This window comes from Vigna unguiculata, chromosome 3, assembly GCF_004118075.2.
Source record: "Vigna unguiculata cultivar IT97K-499-35 chromosome 3, ASM411807v1, whole genome shotgun sequence".
Classification (NCBI taxonomy): domain Eukaryota; kingdom Viridiplantae; phylum Streptophyta; class Magnoliopsida; order Fabales; family Fabaceae; genus Vigna; species Vigna unguiculata.
In genome coordinates, this window is record NC_040281.1 from 46015473 (window position 1) to 46035720 (window position 20248).

General features: G+C 29.0%; 1 protein-coding gene across 1 annotated transcript; it reads right to left on the reverse strand.

The window, feature by feature from the left end:
• Positions 1-204: 204 nt before the first annotated feature.
• Positions 205-4825, reverse strand: LOC114176892 (BRASSINOSTEROID INSENSITIVE 1-associated receptor kinase 1-like). Its single transcript, XM_028062080.1, has 9 exons — positions 4551-4825; positions 4018-4264; positions 2746-2978; positions 2129-2261; positions 1984-2067; positions 1596-1739; positions 1341-1412; positions 1170-1241; positions 205-578 (listed from the first exon to the last, which is right to left on the reverse strand). Exons 3-9 carry the CDS (start codon positions 2846-2848, stop codon positions 569-571), a joined length of 618 nt encoding a protein of 205 aa, XP_027917881.1. The 5' UTR covers positions 2849-2978; positions 4018-4264; positions 4551-4825; the 3' UTR covers positions 205-568.
• Positions 4826-20248: the final 15423 nt, after the last annotated feature.

A 20248-nucleotide genomic window follows, 5' to 3' on the forward strand; every position in this document is an offset into this window, starting at 1 on the left:
ACTGTATTTTTCTAGCATTATTCAAATCTCATAAAAAACAATATTTTGTTTGTAATTAGAATTTCCTACTATACTTGAGAATGTATGTCACCATTTGAGGTACTTATATTTTTATATCAACAATATTTTTTTTGTAAACTTCAATCAAATACTTCAACCAAAGTGCTCAAATATATATCATTAGAACTTTTGATTCTCAAAATCAACATATTAACATAAAAGCAATTTAAATTGAAACAATTACAACTTAATACATACTTACTCAAATTTCATAATACACTAAAATAGTTTCATCCTAAAAAACATCATCAACACCCTAAATGTTGCTACCACCAGATGATCCTCTTGTACCCATAGAAGACTCAGGCTCATTTGCATCACTCGATTAATAAAAATGAAAAAATTTCAAATTTCACATTAAACAATCCCATATAACTAAAGAATCACTACAAAATCAAATCAAGAATTTGAAGTACCTGGGAAGAAATTCAGTAACAATTGAAAGATTTGGAGGTCTGAGTTACTGCTCCCGTGAAGAGAACAACATTTGGATGCCTCAATCTTTTCATTATTTTGACCTATTGAAATTAACATCATAAGCTTTCTGGAATTTAATTTATAGAATAGATGTTGGCATTCAAAGTAAAAATGTACATTAACTTGATGAAAATCACATAAAGTAGCTCTAATCACAGTAAATCCGAAGCCTAGTACTTTAAGAGCTATATTCTTTGAAAAATTAAATTCATTGCCAACAATAAATAATAACAAAGCTGAAGGATTTTGTTTCTGTGTAGGGGGTGGTGAAATCGGAATGGCTTGCACCAAGAAACGATTATCGCTAAAACTGTAAAAATGGATTAACGGGGTTAATAAAATTATGATGTAAGGTTTATCATGCCACTCGAACAATAGTATGAAAATGAGACTTTCTAGATACTCTAAGATTTTACTTTTTCTTGTTTGTTAAATCATGTTAGAGAGAAACCTTTTGTAACATATAGGCTACTACACTCATAATATTGTAAAAGACTCTTCTCTGTTTTTTTTTCTCTGGTTTTACAACCTTTAATATTTTTTCTGATTTTATAACAAATGGCTATTGGCAAGTGTTGGAGTGTGGTTCTCCAATGAGCTCTCATCAGAACAAAATTCTTATTTGTACCAACCTGATGGGAGTAAAACTTGAAAATGAACCATTGGCTGGGAAATTCCCTGTTAAGTTGTTGGACGATAAGTCACTAGATTCAACAATGATCATGGTGTCAGGTTATAGACAAAATAACACATCACCAGCATAGCAATGTATCTAGACATTTAGACATAGGAGTTAAAATCACAGAACTATCAGTGTATCAATGGTGGTCAAACCCATAGGAATCTTTCCTGACAAGCTGTTTTTGTTGAGGCGCCTAGTTCAGGGAGCAGAGCCATTTGGTTAGCAGATAATAAACTATTGAACACAAACAATGATTAAGTAGCAACTACAGTGAGCGTGTGCCATAATGTTATGAATGCTAAAAAAGAAATAAAAATGAAATTTCATTGCATAAGTTTTGTTGAATAAGATATGAGAAAAGGAAAGCATTTCATACAGGGATTCTAGTTTTTTAAGATTGGCTAATTCTTCTGGAATTTGACCAGTAATGTTGTTCGAGTAAAGATCCAAACTCAGCAAGTTTGTCAAATTTCCAAGCACATTTGGGATCTCCCCAGTTATGTTATTGTTATAAAGTTCCCAGTCAAGTCAAAGGAAAATATTTAGATTTTGGCAGAGTAACGAGTCCAGTGAATAACAGAAAATGGTATTACAGGTAGTGCTCTGAGAGACACAGTTACCGCATTTACTTTTAGAATAGTTTTTCCTAATAATACTAGTTTCAACCAATAATCAAGAATTACAAGAAATAGTTGATGAAATGTCAATAAAAATAAAAAATTAGTGTCATGCAAAATCTGTTCAGCAAAGGAGGCATAACTTACAGATATTCCAAATTTGGGAGCTGGCCAAGCTCTGGAACAAGTTGACCCGAAAGGTTTGCATTTCCAAGATACCTGGCCAAGCAACTTTTTTCACTTTATGCAAAATCTTTCATAAAACCACAAGTAAAAATAGCATATATCTTACAAATGGGTGACACTTTTTTCATCGTTGCAAATAATATGAAACCATGTGCAAGGAGTTAAAATATTAGGATTCCAATTATCAAGAGCACCAGTAGGATCTATCATATTCTTCTTGAATGCAGTAAGGGCATCACCTGTGTATAGAAGTAATATTTGAGTGCCATTACAAATGTACTGAATATATTAAATTGACAGGGGTAAAAAATCAAACAGGTATTGTGCTGCTTTTAATGAAATTGTGTGAAATAAAGAAAGTAAAAACATGAAACCCATGGTCATCATCAATAACTCCCAAGCATAACACCGAAACATTTTCAGTTTAGAACCTACAAACAGCCCGAGCTAATCATACACGTCCTCTAAATTGGTTTCAATTTATCCTCTAATTTTTGCGTTCTATTTAATTTCATAGTTTGTGTTTTCATATTGCATACTCTGTTATGCGGAACTTCTGAACCAATTCCAATAATGAACAAAAGCCTAATACTAGTTTTATGACTCATTCAAACATATGAACCAAAACAACATAGCTGAAAAGTCAACAACTCATAAAAGAACAGAAACAGGAAAACCAGCAAAAATAATTAATTGAAGCACCAAATAAGTACAAAACGTCACCTTCTGCATTCCCAGAAACCCTGAGCACCAAGTGAAACACCAAAATTGTCCAAAACAGAATATAGAAGCATATTAAAGATGGAACTCGCTCCTTGTAATTCATCCTCTTCAATCATGTACATGCACATGCACATTAATATGAATATTCCTCTCAAGTTCATAAGGAGATAGACCTCATTGACCATAAGATATTCATTGCATAAGCAGTCAACTTAGAGTTGTACCTATCACAACTTAGAAACAACAATAATTAGCCTACGATTGTCCCCACCACCATGGCCTCTGCACACTTTAGCTTCTTATCATTCATACACTTACTCAACCCCAAGTCTTGCTTTTTGCATTTTCCAAGTTTAGCTTTTTGCTTTTCTTTGGCTTAATAATTTTTTAATCTCTTCAACTACTTATGTTGTTTTATTTTCCTTATTTCTTTTGTTTGGGGATCACTTTTTCGGGATTGTTCCATAATAACAGTTTGCTAACTAGATTAATAGTAGCAAAATTAAATAAATAAAGGGAGAGAGGGAGAAATTTTACCTACCCTCCTCCAATATAACCAAATTTAAAGTATGTTCGGATTCAACAATAGAGTAGTGAACTTGGAATCAAAATTGATAATCAAGTATTATTTAATAAGCTTAATGTATTTTCCATTATTAAGCTTCTAATCAGTGTTGCGTTAAGCTTCTAATGTATTTTCACATTTGAATAAATTTGAAAATCTGTATGTAAACATAGCGGAAATTAAATTGAACCAGTACTCATTTTAAAGCAAAAGCTAAAATCCATGCTAATTGAAGTATACTATAATTTTCAAATTAGACTAGAAAAGTAAATAGTTTGGTAGTCTTAAAAAATATTTGAAGCCTTATTATATGCGGTTAAGAAGGTGAAGCACACAAAAAACCAATGAAAGCAACTGAAAAAATAAACCACTATATCTCACTGAAAATTAGCTTAGATGCTGAAACAAATTTGTAAAGTATATCATCTTGCAAAACATAAAGGAACTTCAGAAGTGGAATGAAGCAACTGGCTTCTTCATCAAAACTATGTTGGCTCTCAATATTTCATTGCTGGAATGTTAGCATTAGAGGATCAAAGCAACTAATAGCATTAGAGAGATATTTAGTGTTGCTATTTGATGGAGCCAAATTAACTATATCAAGTGACAACAATGGTATTAACTGCAAACCAAAGAGATTATAGTTAGCCTCTGGTTCTTTCTACAATAATCTGAAACTTTTCATGTATTCCAGCAAAATAACTAACCTCACTTAAGAAGAAATAAGAGGTTATTATGGTTCAATAGTAGAGCATAGTGGCCAGAGTGGTTTTCCCTAATCCTCCCACACCGGTCAAAACCATTACGGACAAACCTTCGCTCAAAACATTCGTTTTCAACTTCTTCAATGGTTCATCCAACCCAACAGTGAATTCTGGCTTTTCAGGAATTCCAAATGGACGCTTCATTTGTTGTGCTGTCTCTTCCATGAATAACCAACTTTTCGAGTCCTTTCTGAAAACAACAAGGATCAAGTTGTAAGAATTAAGGAGAGAAACTCAACTTTGCTGCATAAATTTTTTTCATTATAATAACAAGAGCAAACTTTGGTCACAGATTAACACACTTTCGAAAGATAATCAAATTCCAAAACAGTATTCAGCATAGGAATTTCATCAAACAAGTAATGGGCAGCAAAAACATCCCCACTCACAAAATACATCACCATCAAATTATTACCCTCAATAAACTTTCAGATTATCAATAAACCTATGTATATATAAGGGTTTAGTGAACTTACCAGATTATTTCACAAGACAACACCCTCGCCCTTGCAATGCCCGTCAGAGCGAACAACTCTAACACCGAAGTAATGAGTCCAACGCGTCTTCAAGGCCGAACACCCCAACCACTTCAACGACCTTCCACCACCCCGCCTTCACCGCCCACCACTCCACTTGGAGAGTTGAAAACCTTTTGATCGAAGTAAGGAACTTGAACTATTTCTAGGATTCTGAAATAAAATTTGTGAACGAAACTCTGTTGTGTGAAAACACGAGACAAAATCCTTCAAAGAGATAGATGAGAGCGAAGAGAGCGAAACTGAAAATGAAACTGAGGAGTAAATGAAAACTTTAATATTTAACGTAGTAATAAAATTTGTATTATAATTTACTGAGGTCTTAAACCTCTGTACAAAAATATTAAAACCCCTGTTATTATGTCATTTTAGATAATTTATAATATTCTTGTAAACTATATTAATTTGAGGAGAATATTTAAAACCTCTCCAAAATATCCTCCGCTAAAAATAAATTTATTTGTAGTGTAAGTACCACAACTTTGATTATAAGTTACAAAAATGAAATCGTATTACTTTCACTAGGTGGCTTGTCTTGAAGAAAAAAAATAGGCAAATAAGTGGGGCATAATAAAATAATAAGTAGAGAGCTGCGTATTAGTTTTCGTACAAAGTGTTAAAGTATACTCATCAAATTTTTATTTATTATCCAAAGGGTGCACTTCTTAAGTACCATAATTTTGATTATAAGTTACAAAAATCAACTCTTATTACTTTCACTAAAGAAAAAAATAGGCAAATAAGTGGGATATAATAAACAAATAAGTGCAGAGCTACGTATTAGTTTTCGTAGAAAGTTTTAAAATTTATTAAACAATTTATTTTTATTATCGAAAGAGATGCACTTCTTATGTACCACAAGTTTGATTATAAGTTACAAAAATCAAACTTTATTACTTTCACTAGGTGGCTGCCTTGAAGAAAAAATTAGGCAAATAAGTGGGGTATAATAAACTAATAAGTGCAGAGCTAGGTATTAGTTTTCATAAAAAGTTTTAAAATTTATTAAACCATTTTTTTTTACTATTCAAACGGATTCACTTCTTATGTACCACAAGTTTGAATACAAATTACAAAAATCAACCCTTATTACTTTCACTAGGTGGCTGCCTTGAAGAAAAAAATAGGCAAATAAGAGGGACATAATAAACTAATAAGTGCAGAGCTAGCTATTAGTTTTCATAAAAAGTTTTAAAATTTATTAAACAATTTATTTTTATTATTCAAAGGGATGCACTTCTTATGTATGACAAGTTTGAATATAAGTTTCAAAAATATCCCCTTATTACTTTCAGTAGGTGGCTGCCATGAAGAAAATAATAGGCAAATAAGTGGGGCATAATAAAATAATAAGTGGAGAGCTACGTATTAGTTATCTTACAATGTGTTAAAATATACTCATCAATTCTTATTTATTATCCAAAGGGTGCACTTCTTAAGTACCACAAGTTTGATTATAAGTTACAAAAATGAAGTCGTATTACTTTCACAAGGTGGCTTGTCTTTAAGAAAAAAAAAATAGGCAAATAAGTGGGGCATAATAAAATAATAAGTAGAGAGCTGCGTATTAGTTTTCGTACAAAGTGTTAAAGTATACTCATTAAATTTTTATTTATTATCCAAAGGGTGCACTTCTTAAGTACTACAAGTTTGATTATAAGTTACAAAAATAAACTCTTATTGCTTTCACTAAAGAAAAAAATAGGCAAATAAGTGGGACATAATAAACAAATAAGTGCAGAGCTGCGTATTAGTTTTCGTAAAAAGTTTTAAAATTTATTAAACAATTTTTTTTTACTATTCAAAGGGATTCACTTCTTATGTACCACAAGTTTGAATATAAATTACAAAAATCAACCCTTATTACTTTCACTAGGTGGCTGCTTTGAAGAAAACAATAGGCAAATAAGTGGGGCATAATAAACAAATAAGTGGAGAGCTACATATTATTTTCGTACAAAGTGTTAAAGTATACTCATCAATTTTTATTTATTCTCCAAAAGGATGCACTTCTTATGTACCGCAAATTTGATTATTTTGTACAAAGAAATCAACCCTTATTACTTTCACTAGGTTGCTGCCTTGAAGAAAAAATTAGGCAAATAAGTGGGGCATAATAAACAAATATGTGGTGAACTATCTATTTGTTTTTGTAAAATGTTTTAAAATTTATTAAACAATTTATTTTTATTATTCAAAGGGAAGCACTTATTATGTACTACAAGTTTGAATATAAGTTACAAAAATAAACCCATATTACTGTGGTTGCCTTGAAGAAAAAGATAGACAAATAAGTGGGGTATAATAAACAAATAAGTGTAGGCAAATAAGTGGGGCATAATAAATAAATAAGTGGAGAGCTACGTATTATTTTCGTACAAAGTGTTAAAATATACTCATCAATTTTTATTTATTATCCAAAGGGATGCACTTCTTATCTACCACAAGTTTGATTATAAGTTACAAAAATAAACTCTTATTGCTTTCACTAAAGAAAAAAATAGGCAAATAAGTGGGACATAATAAACAAATAAGTGCAGAGCTGCGTATTAGTTTTCGTAAAAAGTTTTAAAATTTATTAAACAATTTTTTTTTACTATTCAAAGGGATTCACTTCTTATGTACCACAAGTTTGAATATAAATTACAAAAATCAACCCTTATTACTTTCACTAGGTGGCTGCTTTGAAGAAAACAATAGGCAAATAAGTGGGGCATAATAAACAAATAAGTGGAGAGCTACATATTATTTTCGTACAAAGTGTTAAAGTATACTCATCAATTTTTATTTATTTTCCAAAAGGATGCACTTCTTATGTACCGCAAATTTGATTATTTTGTACAAAGAAATCAACCCTTATTACTTTCACTAGGTTGCTCCCTTGAAGAAAAAATTAGGCAAATAAGTGGGGCATAATAAACAAATAAGTGGAGAACTATCTATTTGTTTTCGTAAAAAGTTTTAAAATTTATTAAACAATTTATTTTTATTCTTCAAAGGGAAACAATTATTATGTACTACAAGTTTGAATATAAGTTACAAAAATCAACCCTTATTAATTTCACTAGGTGACTGCTATTAAATAATTTATTTTTATTATTCAAAGGGATGCACTTCTTATGTACCACAGGTTTGAATATAAGTTACAAAAATCAACTCATATTACTTTCACTAGGTGGCTGCCATGTAGAAAAAGAGAGGCAAATATGTGGTGCATAATAAACAAATAAGTGGGGATCAACGTATTATTTTCGTACAAAGTGTTAAAATATATTCATCAATTTTTATTTATTATCCAAAAGGATGCATTTCTTATGTACCACAAGTTTGATTATAAGTTACAAAAATAAACTTTTATTACTTTTACTATGTGGCTGCCTTGAAAAAAAATTGCAAATAAGTGGCGCATAATAAACAAATAAGTGGAGACCTACGTATTATTTTCGTACAAAGTGTTAAAATATACTCATCCATTTTTATTTATTATCCAAAAGGATGCACTTCTTATGTACCTCAAGTCATATTATAAGTTACAAAACTTAACCCTTATTACTTTCACTAGGTGACTGCCTTCAAGAAAAAATTAGGCAAATAAGTGGGGCATAATAAACAAATAAGTGGAGAGAGCTATCTATTAGTTTTCGTAAAAAGTTTTAAAATTTATTAAAGAATTTATTTTTATTATCCAAAGGGATGAACTTCTTATGTACCACCAATTTGAATATAAGTTACAAAAATCAACCCTGATTACTTTCACTAGGTGGCTGCTATTAAATAATTTATTTTTACTATTCAAAGGGATGCACTTCTTATGTACCACAGGTTTGAATATAAGTTACAAAAATCAACTCATATTACTTTCACTAGGTGGCTGCCTTGTAGAAAAAGGGAGGCAAATATGTGGGGCATAATAAACAAATAAGTGGAGAGCAACGTATTATTTTCGAACAACGTGTAAAAATATACTCATCAATTTTTATTTATTAACCAAAAGGATGCACTTCTTATGTACCTCAAGTCATATTATAAATTACAAAACTTAACCCTTATTACTTTCACCTTAAAGAAAAAATTAGGCAAATAAGTGGGGCATAATAAACAAATAAATGGAGAGCTATCTATTAGTTTTCGTAAAAAGTTTTAAAGTTTACTAAACAATTTATATTTATTATCCAAATGGATGCACTTCTTATGTACCACAAGTTTGAATATAAGTTACAAAAATCAACCCTTATTACTTTCACTAGGTGGCTGCCTTGAAGAAAAAAATAGACAAATAAGTGGGACATAATAAACCAATGTGTACAGAGCTACCTATTAGTTTTGGTAAAAAGTTTTAAAATTTATTAAACAATATAATTTTATTATTCAAAGGGATTCACTTCTTATGTATCACAAATTTGAATATAAGTTACAAAAATCAACTCTTATTACTTTCACTTGGTGGCTGCCTTGAAGAAAAAAATAGGCAAATAAGTGGGTATTAATAAACAAATAAGTTCAGAGCTACCTATTAGTTTTCGTAAAAAGTTTTAAAATTTATTAAACAATTTATTTTTATTATTCAAATGGATGCACTTCTTATGTACCACAAGTTTGATTATAAGTTACAAAAATCAACTTTTATTACTTTCACTAGGTGGCTGCCTTGAAGAAAAAATTAGGTAAAAAAGTGGGGTATAATAAACTAATAAGTGCAGAGATAGCTATTAGTTTTCATAAAAGGTTTTAAAATTTATTAAACAATTTTGTTTTCTATTCAAACGGATTCACTTCTTATGTACCACAAGTTTGAATATAAGTTACAAAAATCAACCCTTATTACTTTCACTAGGTGGCTGCCTTGAAGAAAAAAATAGGCAAATAAGTGGGGCATAATAAACTAATAAGTGTAGAGCTACCTATTAGTTTTTGTAAAAAGTTTTAAAATTTATTAAACAAATTTTTTTATTATTCAAAGGGATGCACTTCTTATGTACCACCAGTTTGATTATAAGTTACCAAAATCAACCTATATTGCTTTCACTGGGTGGCTGCCTTGAAGAAAAATATAGACAAATAAGTGGGGCATAATAAATAAATAGTGGAGAGCTACCTATTAGTTTTGGTAAAAAGTTTTAAAATTTATTAAACAATTTAATTTTATTATTCAAAGGGATTCACATCTTATGTACCACAAGTTTGAATATAAGTTACACAAATCAACCCTTATTACTTTCACTAGGTAAGCTGCCTTCAAGAAAAAAATAGGCAAATAAATGGAGCAAAATAAACAAATAAGTAAAGAGCTACCTATTAGTTTTCATAAAAAACTTTAAAATTTATTAAACAATTTATTTTTATTATTCAAAGGGATGCACTTCTTATGTATGACAAGTTTGAATATAAGTTTCAAAAATATCCCCTTATTACTTTCACTAGGTGGCTGCCTTGAAGAAAATAATAGGCAAATAAGTGGGGCATAATAAAATAATAAGTGGAGAGCTACGTATTAGTTTTCGTACAATGTGTTAAAATATACTCATCAATTCTTATTTATTATCCAAAGGGTGCACTTCTTAAGTACCACAAGTTTGATTATAAGTTACAAAAATGAAGTCGTATTACTTTGACTAGGTGGCTTGTCTTGAAGAAAAAAAATAGGCAACTAAGTGGGGCATAATAAATTATAAGTAGAGAGCTGCGTATTAGTTTTCGTACAAAGTGTTAAAGTATAGTCATCAAATTTATATTTATTTCCCAAAGGGTGCACTTCTTAAGTACCATAATTTTGATTATAAGTTACAAAAATCAACTCTTATTACTTTCACTAAAGAAAAAAAAAGGCAAATAAGTGGGACATAATAAACAAATAAGTGCAGAGCTACGTATTAGTTTTCGTAAAAAGTATTAAAATTTATTAAACAATTTATTTTTATTATCCAAAGGGATGCACTTCTTATGTACCACAAGTTTGATTATAAGTTACAAAAATCAACCTTTATTACTTTCACCAGGTGGCTGCCTTGAAGAAAAAATTAGTTAAATAAGTGGGGTATAATAAACTAATAAGTGCAGAGCTAGCTATTAGTTTTCATAAAAAGTTTTAAAATTTATTAAACAATTTTTTTTTACTATTCAAACGGATTCACTTCTTATGTACCACAAGTTTGAATATAAGTTACAAAAATCAACCCTTATTACTTTCACTAGGTGGCTGCCTTGAAGAAAAAAATAGGCAAATAAGTGGGGCATAATAAACTAATAAGTGTAGAGCTACCTATTAGTTTTCGTAAAAAGTTTTAAAATTTATTAAACATATTTTTTTATTATCCAAAGGGATGCACTTCTTATCTACCACAAGTTTGATTATAAGTTACCAAAATCAACCCTTATTGCTTTCACTGGGTGGCTGCCTTGAAGAAAAATATAGACAAATAAGTGGGGCATAATAAATAAATAGTGGAGAGCTACCTATTAGTTTTGGTAAAAAGTTTTAAAATTTATTAAACAATTTAATTTTATTATTCAAAGGGATTCACATCTTCTGTACCACAAGTTTGAATATAAGTTACACAAATCAACCCTTATTACTTTCACTAGGTAAGCTGCCTTCAAGAAAAAAATAGGCAAATAAATGAGACATAATAAACAAATAAGTAAAGAGCTACCTATTAGTTTTGATAAAAAACTTTAAAATTTATTAAACAATTTATTTTTATTATTCAAAGGATGCACTTCTTATGTATGACAAGTTTGAATATAAGTTTCAAAAATATCCCCTTATTACTTTCACTATGTGGCCGCCATGAAGAAAAAAATAGGCAAATAAATGGGGCATAATAAACAAATAAGTAAAGAGCTACCTATTAGTTTTCATAAAAAACTTTAAAATTTATTAAACAATTTATTTTTATTATTCAAAGGGATGCACTTCTTATGTATGACAAGTTTGAATATAAGTTTCAAATATATCCCCTTATTACTTTCACTAGGTCGCTGCCTTGAAGAAAATAATAGGCAAATAAGTGGGGCATAATAAAATAATAAGTGGAGAGCTACGTATTAGTTATGGTACAATGTGTTAAAATATACTCATCAATTCTTATTTATTATCCAAAGGGTGCACTTCTTAAGTACCACAAGTTTGATTATAAGTTACGAAAATGAAATCGTATTACTTTGACTAGGTGGCTTGTCTTGAAGAAAAAAAATAGGCAAATAAGTGGGGCATAATAAAATATTAAGTAGAGAGCTGCGTATTAGTTTTCGTACAAAGAGTTAAAGTATACTCATCAAATTTTTATTTATTACCCAAAGGGTGCACTTCTTAAGTACCATAATTTCGGTTATAAGTTACAAAAATCAACTCTTATTACTTTCACTAAAGAAAAAATAGGCAAATAAGTGGGATATAATAAACAAATAAGTGCAGAGCTACTTATTAGTTTTCGTAAAAAGTATTAAAATTTATTAAACAATTTATTTTTATTATCCAAAGAGATGCACTTCTTATGTACCACAAGTTTGATTATAAGTTACAAAAATCAACCTTTATTACTTTCACTAGGTGGTTGCCTTGAAGAAAAAAATTAGGTAAATAAGTGGGGTATAATAAACTAATAAGTGCAGAGCTAGCTATTAGTTTTCATAAAAAGTTTTAAAATTTATTAAACAATTTTTTTTTTACTATTCAAACGGATTCACTTCTTATGTACCACAAGTTTGAATATAAGTTACAAAAATCAACCCTTATTACTTTCACTAGGTTGGGATTTGATGACGAACTTAAAAAGCCACCTACAGACGCTTTACGCCCAATCATTCCGGATAACGCTTGCATCCTCTGTCTTACCGCGGCTGCTGGCACAGAGTTAGCCGATGCTTATTCCCCGGATACCGTCATTGCTTCTTCTCCAGGAAAAGAAGTTCATGACCCGTAGGCCTTCTACCTTCACGCGACATTGCTCCGTCAGGCTTTCGCCCATTGCGGAAAATTCCCCACTGCTGCCTCCCGTAGGAGTCTGGGCCGTGTCTCAGTCCCAGTGTGGCTGATCATCCTCTTGGACCAGCTACTGATCATCGCCTTGGTAAGCTATTGCCTCACCAACTAGCTGCCTTGAAGAAAAAAATAGGCAAATAAGTGGGGCATAATAAACTAATAAGTGTAGAGCTACCTATTAGTTTTCGTAAAAAGTTTTAAAATTTATTAAACAATTTATTTTTATTATCCAAAGGGATGCACTTCTTATGTACCACAAGTTTGATTATAAGTTACAAAAATCAACCTTTATTACTTTCACTAGGTGGCTGCCTTGAAGAAAAAAATAGGCAAATAAGTGGGGCATAATAAACTAATAAGTGTAGAGCTACCTATTAGTTTTCATAAAAAGTTTTAAAATTTATTAAACAAATTTTTTTATTATCCAAAGGGATGCACTTCTTATGTACCACAAGTTTGATTATAAGTTACCAAAATCAACCCTTATTGCTTTCACTGGGTGGCTGCCTTGAAGAAAAATATAGACAAATAAGTGGGGCATAATAAATAAATAGTGGAGAGCTACCTATTAGTTTTGGTAAAAAGTTTTAAAATTTATTAAACAATTTAATTTTATTATTCAAAGGGATTCCCATCTTATGTACCACAAGTTTGAATATAAGTTACACAAATCAACCCTTATTACTTTCACTAGGTAAGCTGCCTTCAAGAAAAAAATAGGCAAATAAATGAGGCATAATAAACAAATAAGTAAAGAGCTACCTATTAGTTTTCATAAAAAACTTTAAAATTTATTAAACAATTTATTTTTATTATTCAAAGGGATGCACTTCTTATGTATGACAAGTTTGAATATAAGTTTCAAAAATATCCCCTTATTACTTTCCCTAGGTGGCTGCCATGAAGAAAATAATAGGCAAATAAGTGGGGCATAATAAAATAATAAGTGGAGAGCTAGGTATTAGTTATCGTACAATGTGTTAAAATATACTCATCAATTCTTATTTATTATCTAAAGGGTGCACTTCTTAAGTACCACAAGTTTGATTATACGTTACAAAAATGAAGTCGTATTACTTTCACTAGGTGGCTTGTCTTGAAGAAAAAAAAAATAGGCAAATAAGTGGGGCATAATAAAATAATAAGTAGAGAGCTGCGTATTAGTTTTCGTACAAGTGTTAAAGTATACTCATTAAATTTTTATTTATTATCCAAAGGGTGCACTTCTTAAGTACTACAAGTTTGATTATAAGTTACAAAAATCAACTCTTATTGCTTTCACTAAAGAAAAAAATAGGCAAATAAGTGGGACATAATAAACAAATAAGTGCAGAGCTGCGTATTAGTTTTCGTAAAAAGTTTTAAAATTTATTAAACAATTTTTTTTTACTATTCAAAGGGATTCACTTCTTATGTACCACAAGTTTGAATATAAGTTACAAAAATCAACCCTTATTACTTTCACTAGGTGGCTACTTTGAAGAAAAAAATAGGCAAATAAGTGGGGCATAATACACAAATAAGTGGAGAGCTACTTTTTATTTTTCTACAAAGTGTTAAAATATACTCATTGATTTTTATTTATTCTCCAAAAGGATGCACTTCTTATGTACCACAAGTTTGATTATTTTGTACAAAAAAATCAACCCTTATTACTTTCACTAGGTTGCTCCCTTGAAGAAAAAATTAGGCAAATAAGTTGGGCATAATAAACAAATAAGTGGAGAACTATCTATTTGTTTTCGTAAAAAGTTTTAAAATTTATTAAACAATTTATTTTTATTCTTCAAAGGGAAACACTTATTATGTACTACAAGTTTGAATATAAGTTACAAAAATCAACCCTTATTAATTTCACTAGGTGGCTGCTATTAAATAATTTATTTTTATTATTCAAAGGGATGCACTTCTTATGTAGCACAGGTTTGAATATAAGTTACAAAAATCAACTCATATTACTTTCACTAGGTGGCTGCCTTGTAGAAAAAGAGAGGCAAATATGTGGTGCATAATAAACAAATAAGTGGGGATCAACGTATTATTTTCGTACAGTGTTAAAATATATTCATCAATTTTTATTTATTATCCAAAAGGATGCATTTCTTATGTACCACAAGTTTGATTATAAGTTACAAAAATAAACTTTTATTATTTTCACTATGTGGCTGCCTTGAAAAAAAAGTTGCAAATAAGTGGCGCATAATAAACAAATAAGTGGAGAGCTACGTATTATTTTCGTACAAAGTGTTAAAATATACTCATCAATTTTTATTTATTATCCAAAAGGATGCACTTCTTATGTACCTCAAGTCATATTATAAGTTACAAAACTTAACCCTTATTACTTTCACTAGGTGACTGCCTTAAAGAAAAAATTAGGCAAATAAGTGGGGCATAATAAACAAATAAGTGGAGAGCTATCTATTAGTTTTCGTAAAAAGTTTTAAAATTTATTAAAGAATTTATTTTTATTATCCAAAGGGATGAACTTCTTATGTACCACAAATTTGAATATAAGTTGCAAAAATCAACCCTTATTACTTTCACTAGGTGGCTGCCTTGAAGAAAAAAAAAAGGCAAATAAGTGGGACATAATAAACAAATGAGTGCAAAGCTACCTATTAGTTTTCGTAAAAAGTTTTAAAATTCATTAAACAAATTATTAGTATTATTCAAAGGGATTCACTTCTTATGTACCATAAGTTTGAATATAAGTTACAAAAATCAACTCTTATTACTTTCACTAGCTGCCTTGAAGAATAAAATAAGCAAATAAGTGGAGCATAATAAATAAATAAGTGCAGAGCAACGAATTAGTTTGGTACAAAGTGTTAAAATATATTCATCAATTTTTATTTATTATCCAAAGGGATGCACTTCTTATGTACCACAAGTTTGATTATAAGTTACAAAAATAAACTTTTATTACTTTCACTAGGTGGCTGACTTGAACAAAAAAATAGGCAAAAAAGTGGGGCATAATACACAAATAAGTGGTGAGCTACTTTTTATTTTCCTACAAAGTCTTAAAATATCTTGATTGATTTTTATTTACCCTCCAAAAGGATGCACCTCTTATGTACCACAAGTTTGATTATTTTGTACAAAAAAATCAACCCTTATTACTTTCACTAAGTTGCTGCCTTGAAGAAAAAATTAGGCAAATAAGTGAGGCATAATAAACAAATAAGTGGAGAGCTATCTATTTGTCTTTGTAAAAAGTTTTAAAATTTATTAAACAATTTGTTTTTATTATTCAAAAGGAAACACTTATTATGTACTACAAGTTTGAATATAAGTTACAAAAATCAACCCTTATTACTTTCACTAGGTGGATGCTATTAAATAATTTATTTTTACTATTCAAAGGGATGCACTTCTTATGTACCACAGGTTTGAAGATAAGTTACAAAAATCAACTCATATTACTTTCACTAGGTGGCTGCCTTGTAGAAAAAAGGAGGCAAATATGTGGGGCATAATAAACAAATAAGTGGAAAGCAACGTATTATTTTCGAACAACGTGTAAAAATATACTCATCAATTTTTATTTATTAACCAAAAGGATGCACTTCTTATGTACCTCAAGTCATATTATAAATTACAAAACTTAACCCTTATTACTTTCACTATGTGAGTGCCTTAAAGAAAAAATTAGGCAAATAAGTGGGGCATAATAAACAAATAAGTGGAGAGCTATCTATTAGTTTTCGTAAAAAGTTTTAAAGTTTATTAAACAATTTATTTTTATTATCCAAATGGATGCACTTCTTATGTACCACAAGTTTGAATATAAGTTACAAAAATCAACCCTTATTACTTTCACTAGGTGGCTGCCTTGAAGAAAAAAATAGGCAAATAAGTGGGACATAATAAAATAGTAAGTGGAGAGCTACGTATTAGCTTTCGTACAATGTGGTAAAATATACTCATCAATTCTTATTTATTATCCAAAGGGTGCACTTCTTAAGTACCACAAGTTTGATTATAAGTTACAAAAATTAACCTTTATTACTTTTACTAGGTGGCTGCCTTGAAGAAAAAAGGGCAAGTAAGTGGTGTATAATAAACTAATAAGTCCAGAGCTAGCTATTAGTTTTCGTAAAAAGTTTTAATATTTATTAAACATTTTTTTCTTACTATTCAAAGGGATTCACTTCTTATGTACCACAAGTTTGAATATAAGTAACAAAAATCAACCCTTATTACTTTCACTAGGTGGCTGCCTTGAAGACAAAAAATAAGCAAATAAGTGGGACAGAATAAACAAATAAGTGCAGAGCTATGTATTAGTTTTCGTAAAAAGTTTTAAAATTTATTAAGCAATTTTATTTTATTATCCAAAGGGATGCACTTCTTATGTACCACAAGATTTATTATAAGTTACAAAAATCAACCCTTATTACTTTCACTAGGTGGCTGACATGATGAAAAAAATAGGCAAATAAGTGGGGTATAATAAATTAATAAGTGCAGAGCTACTTATTAGTTTTCGTAAAAAGTTTTAAAATTTATTAAACAATTTATTTTTATTATCCAAAGGGATGCACTTCTTATGTACCTCAAGTTATATTATATGTTACAAAACGTAACCCTTATTACTTTCTCTAGGTGACTGTCTTGAAGAAAAAATTAGGCAAATAAGTGGGGTATAATAAACAAGTAAGTGGAGAGCTATCTATTAGTTTTCATATAAAGTTTTAAAATTTATTAAATAATTTTTTTTTACCATTCAAAGGGTTTCACTTCTTTTGTACCACAAGTTTGAATATAAGTTACAAAAATCAACCCTATTACTTTCACTAGGTGGCTGCCTGGAAGAAAAAAATAGGCAAATAAGTAGCACATAATAAACAAATAAGTGAAGAGCTACCTATTAGTTTTCGTTAAAAGTTTTAAAATTTATTAAACAATTTATTTTTATTATCCCAAGGGATGCACTTCTTATGTACCACAAGTTTAATTATAAGTTACAAAAATTAACCTTTATTACTTTTACTAGGTTGCTGCCTTGAAGAAAAAAGGGCAAATAAGTGGGGCATAATAAACAAATAAGTGGAGAGCTACATATTATTTTCGTACAAAGTCTTCAAATATACTCATCAATTTTTATTTATAATCCAAAAGGATGCACTTCTTATGTACCAAAAGTTTGATTATTTTGTACAAAACTTAACCCTTATTACTTTCACTAGGTGACAGCCTTGAAGAAAAAATTAGGCAAATAAGTGGGGCATAATAAACAAATAAGTGGAGAGCTATCTATTAGTTTTCGTAAAAAGTTTTAAAATTTATTAAACAATTTTTTTTACTATTCAAAGTGGAGAGCTATCCATTAATAAATTTTAACACTTTGTACGAAAATAATATGTAGCTCTCCACTTATTTTTTTATTATGCCCCACTTATTTGCCTAATTTTTCGTTCAAGGCAGTCACCTAGTGAAAGTAATAAGGGTTAAGTTTTTTAACTTATAATATAACTTGAGGTACATAAGAAGTGCATCCTTTTTGATAATAAATAAAAATTGATGAGTATATTTTAACACTTTGTACGAAAATAATACGAAAATAATAAGTGCAAAGCTACCTATTAGTTTTCGTAAAAAATTTTAAAATTTATTAAACAATTTTTTTTATTATCCAAAGGGATGCATTTCTTATGTACCACAAGTTTGATTATAAGTTACAAAAATCAACCTTTATTACTTTCACTAGGTGGCTGCCTTGAAGAAAAAATTAGGCAAATAAGTGGGGTATAATAAACAAATAAGTGGAGAGCTACGTATTATTTTCGTACAAAGTGTTAAAATATACTCATCAATTTTATTTTTATTATCCAAAGGGATGCACTTCTTGTGTACCACAAGTTTGATTATAAGTTACAAAAATCAACCTTTATTACTTTCACTAGGTGGCTGCCTTGAAGAAAAAAATAGGCAAATAAGTGGGACATAATAAACAAATAAGTGCAAGGCTACCTATTAGTTTTCGTAAAAAGTTTTAAAATTTATTAAACAATTTTTTTTACTATTCAAAGGGATTCACTTCTTATGTACCACAAGTTTGAATATAAGTTACAAAAATCAACCCTTATTACTTTCACAAGTTGCTGCCTTGAAGAAAAGAATAGGCAAATAAGTGGGACATAATAAATAAAAAAGTGCAGAGCTACGTATTAGTTTTCGTTTCTTAAACTTTTTAAATTCTTTTTTAAAGTTGTTATCAACTTCTTGATCCTTCTTAAATCTCCAAATATTTTCTTTAAATTTGTTTTGTAAAATTTTAATCATCACATTTTTTTATCCTCTTAAAGTTTTTAAATTTTTTTTCTTGAACTCTTTTCTCACTTTTCTTAAATTTTTTAAACTCTTCATTTTGAAGAACTTCTTCAAGAACTTATTTTTACACTTTCTTTACTTATTTTTCTTTTCTTGAATTTTCATTTCTTAAACTTTTTGAATTCTTTTTTAAAGTTGTTATCAACTTCTTGATACTTTTTAAATCTCCAAATTTTTTCTTTAAATTTTTTTTGTTCAATTTTAATCATCACATTTTTTTCTTCAGTTAAAGTTTTTAAATTTTTTTTCTTGAACTCTATTTTCTCACTTTTCTTAACTTCTTTAAACTCTTCATTTTCGAAAACTCCTTCAAGAACTTATTTTTACACTTTCTTTACTTATTGTTCTTTTCTTGACTTTTCATTTCTTAAACTTTTTGAATTCTTTTTTAAAGTTGTTATCCACCTCTTGATCCTTTTTAAATCTCCAAATATTTTCTTTAAATTTGTTATGTAAAATTTTTATCATCACATTCTTTTCTTCTCTTAAAGTTTTTAAATTCTTTTTGTTGAACTCTATTTTCTCACTTTTCTTAACTTTTTTAAACTCTTCATTTTCAAAATATCTTCAAGAACTTATTTTTACACTTTCTTTACTTATTGTTCTTTTCTTGACTTTTAATTTCTTAAACTTTTTGAATTCTTTTTTAAAGTTGTTATCAACTCCTTGATCATTTTAAATCTCCAAATATTTTGTTTAAATTTGTTTTGTAAAATTTTAATCATCACATTTTTTTTCTTCACTTAAAGTTTTTAAATTCTTTTTCATGAACTCTATTTGTTTAAGGATCACTAGAGTTCAAGAAAAAGAATTTAAAAACTTTAAAAGAAGAAAAAAATGTGATGATTAAAGTTTTATAAAACAAATTTCAAGAAAATATTTGGAGATTTAAAAATGATCAAGAAGTTGCTAACAACTTTAAAAAAGAATTCAAAAAGTTTAAGAAATGAATATTCAAGAAAAGAAAAATAAGTAAAGAAAGTGTAAAAATAAGTTTTTGAAGAAGTTTTTAAAATGAAGAGTTTAAAAAACTTAAGAAAAGTGAGAAAATAGAGTTCAAGAAAAAAAAAATTAAAAACTTTAAGAGAAGAAAAAAATGTGATGATTAAAATCTAACAAAACAAATTCGAACAAAATATTTCGATATTTAAAAAGAATCAAGAAGTTGATAACAACTTTAAAAAAGAATTCAAAAAGTTTACGAAATCAAAAATTCAAGAAAAGAAAAATAAGTAAAGAAAGTGTAAAAATAAGTTCTTGAAGAAAGTTTTGAAAATGAAGAGTTTAAAAAGTTAAGAGAAGTGAGAAAATAGAGTTC

Coding starts and splice junctions, on each gene's coding strand:
- LOC114176892 (XM_028062080.1), bottom strand. CDS start 2,848: ATGAATTACAAGGAGCGAGTTCCATCTTTAATATGCTTCTATATTCTG. Junction 2,262..2,745: donor GGTTTCTGGGAATGCAGAAG/GTGACGTTTTGT, acceptor TTCTATACACAG/GTGATGCCCTTACTGCATTC. Junction 1,413..1,595: donor CTTAAAAAACTAGAATCCCT/GTATGAAATGCT, acceptor TCCCTGAACTAG/GCGCCTCAACAAAAACAGCT.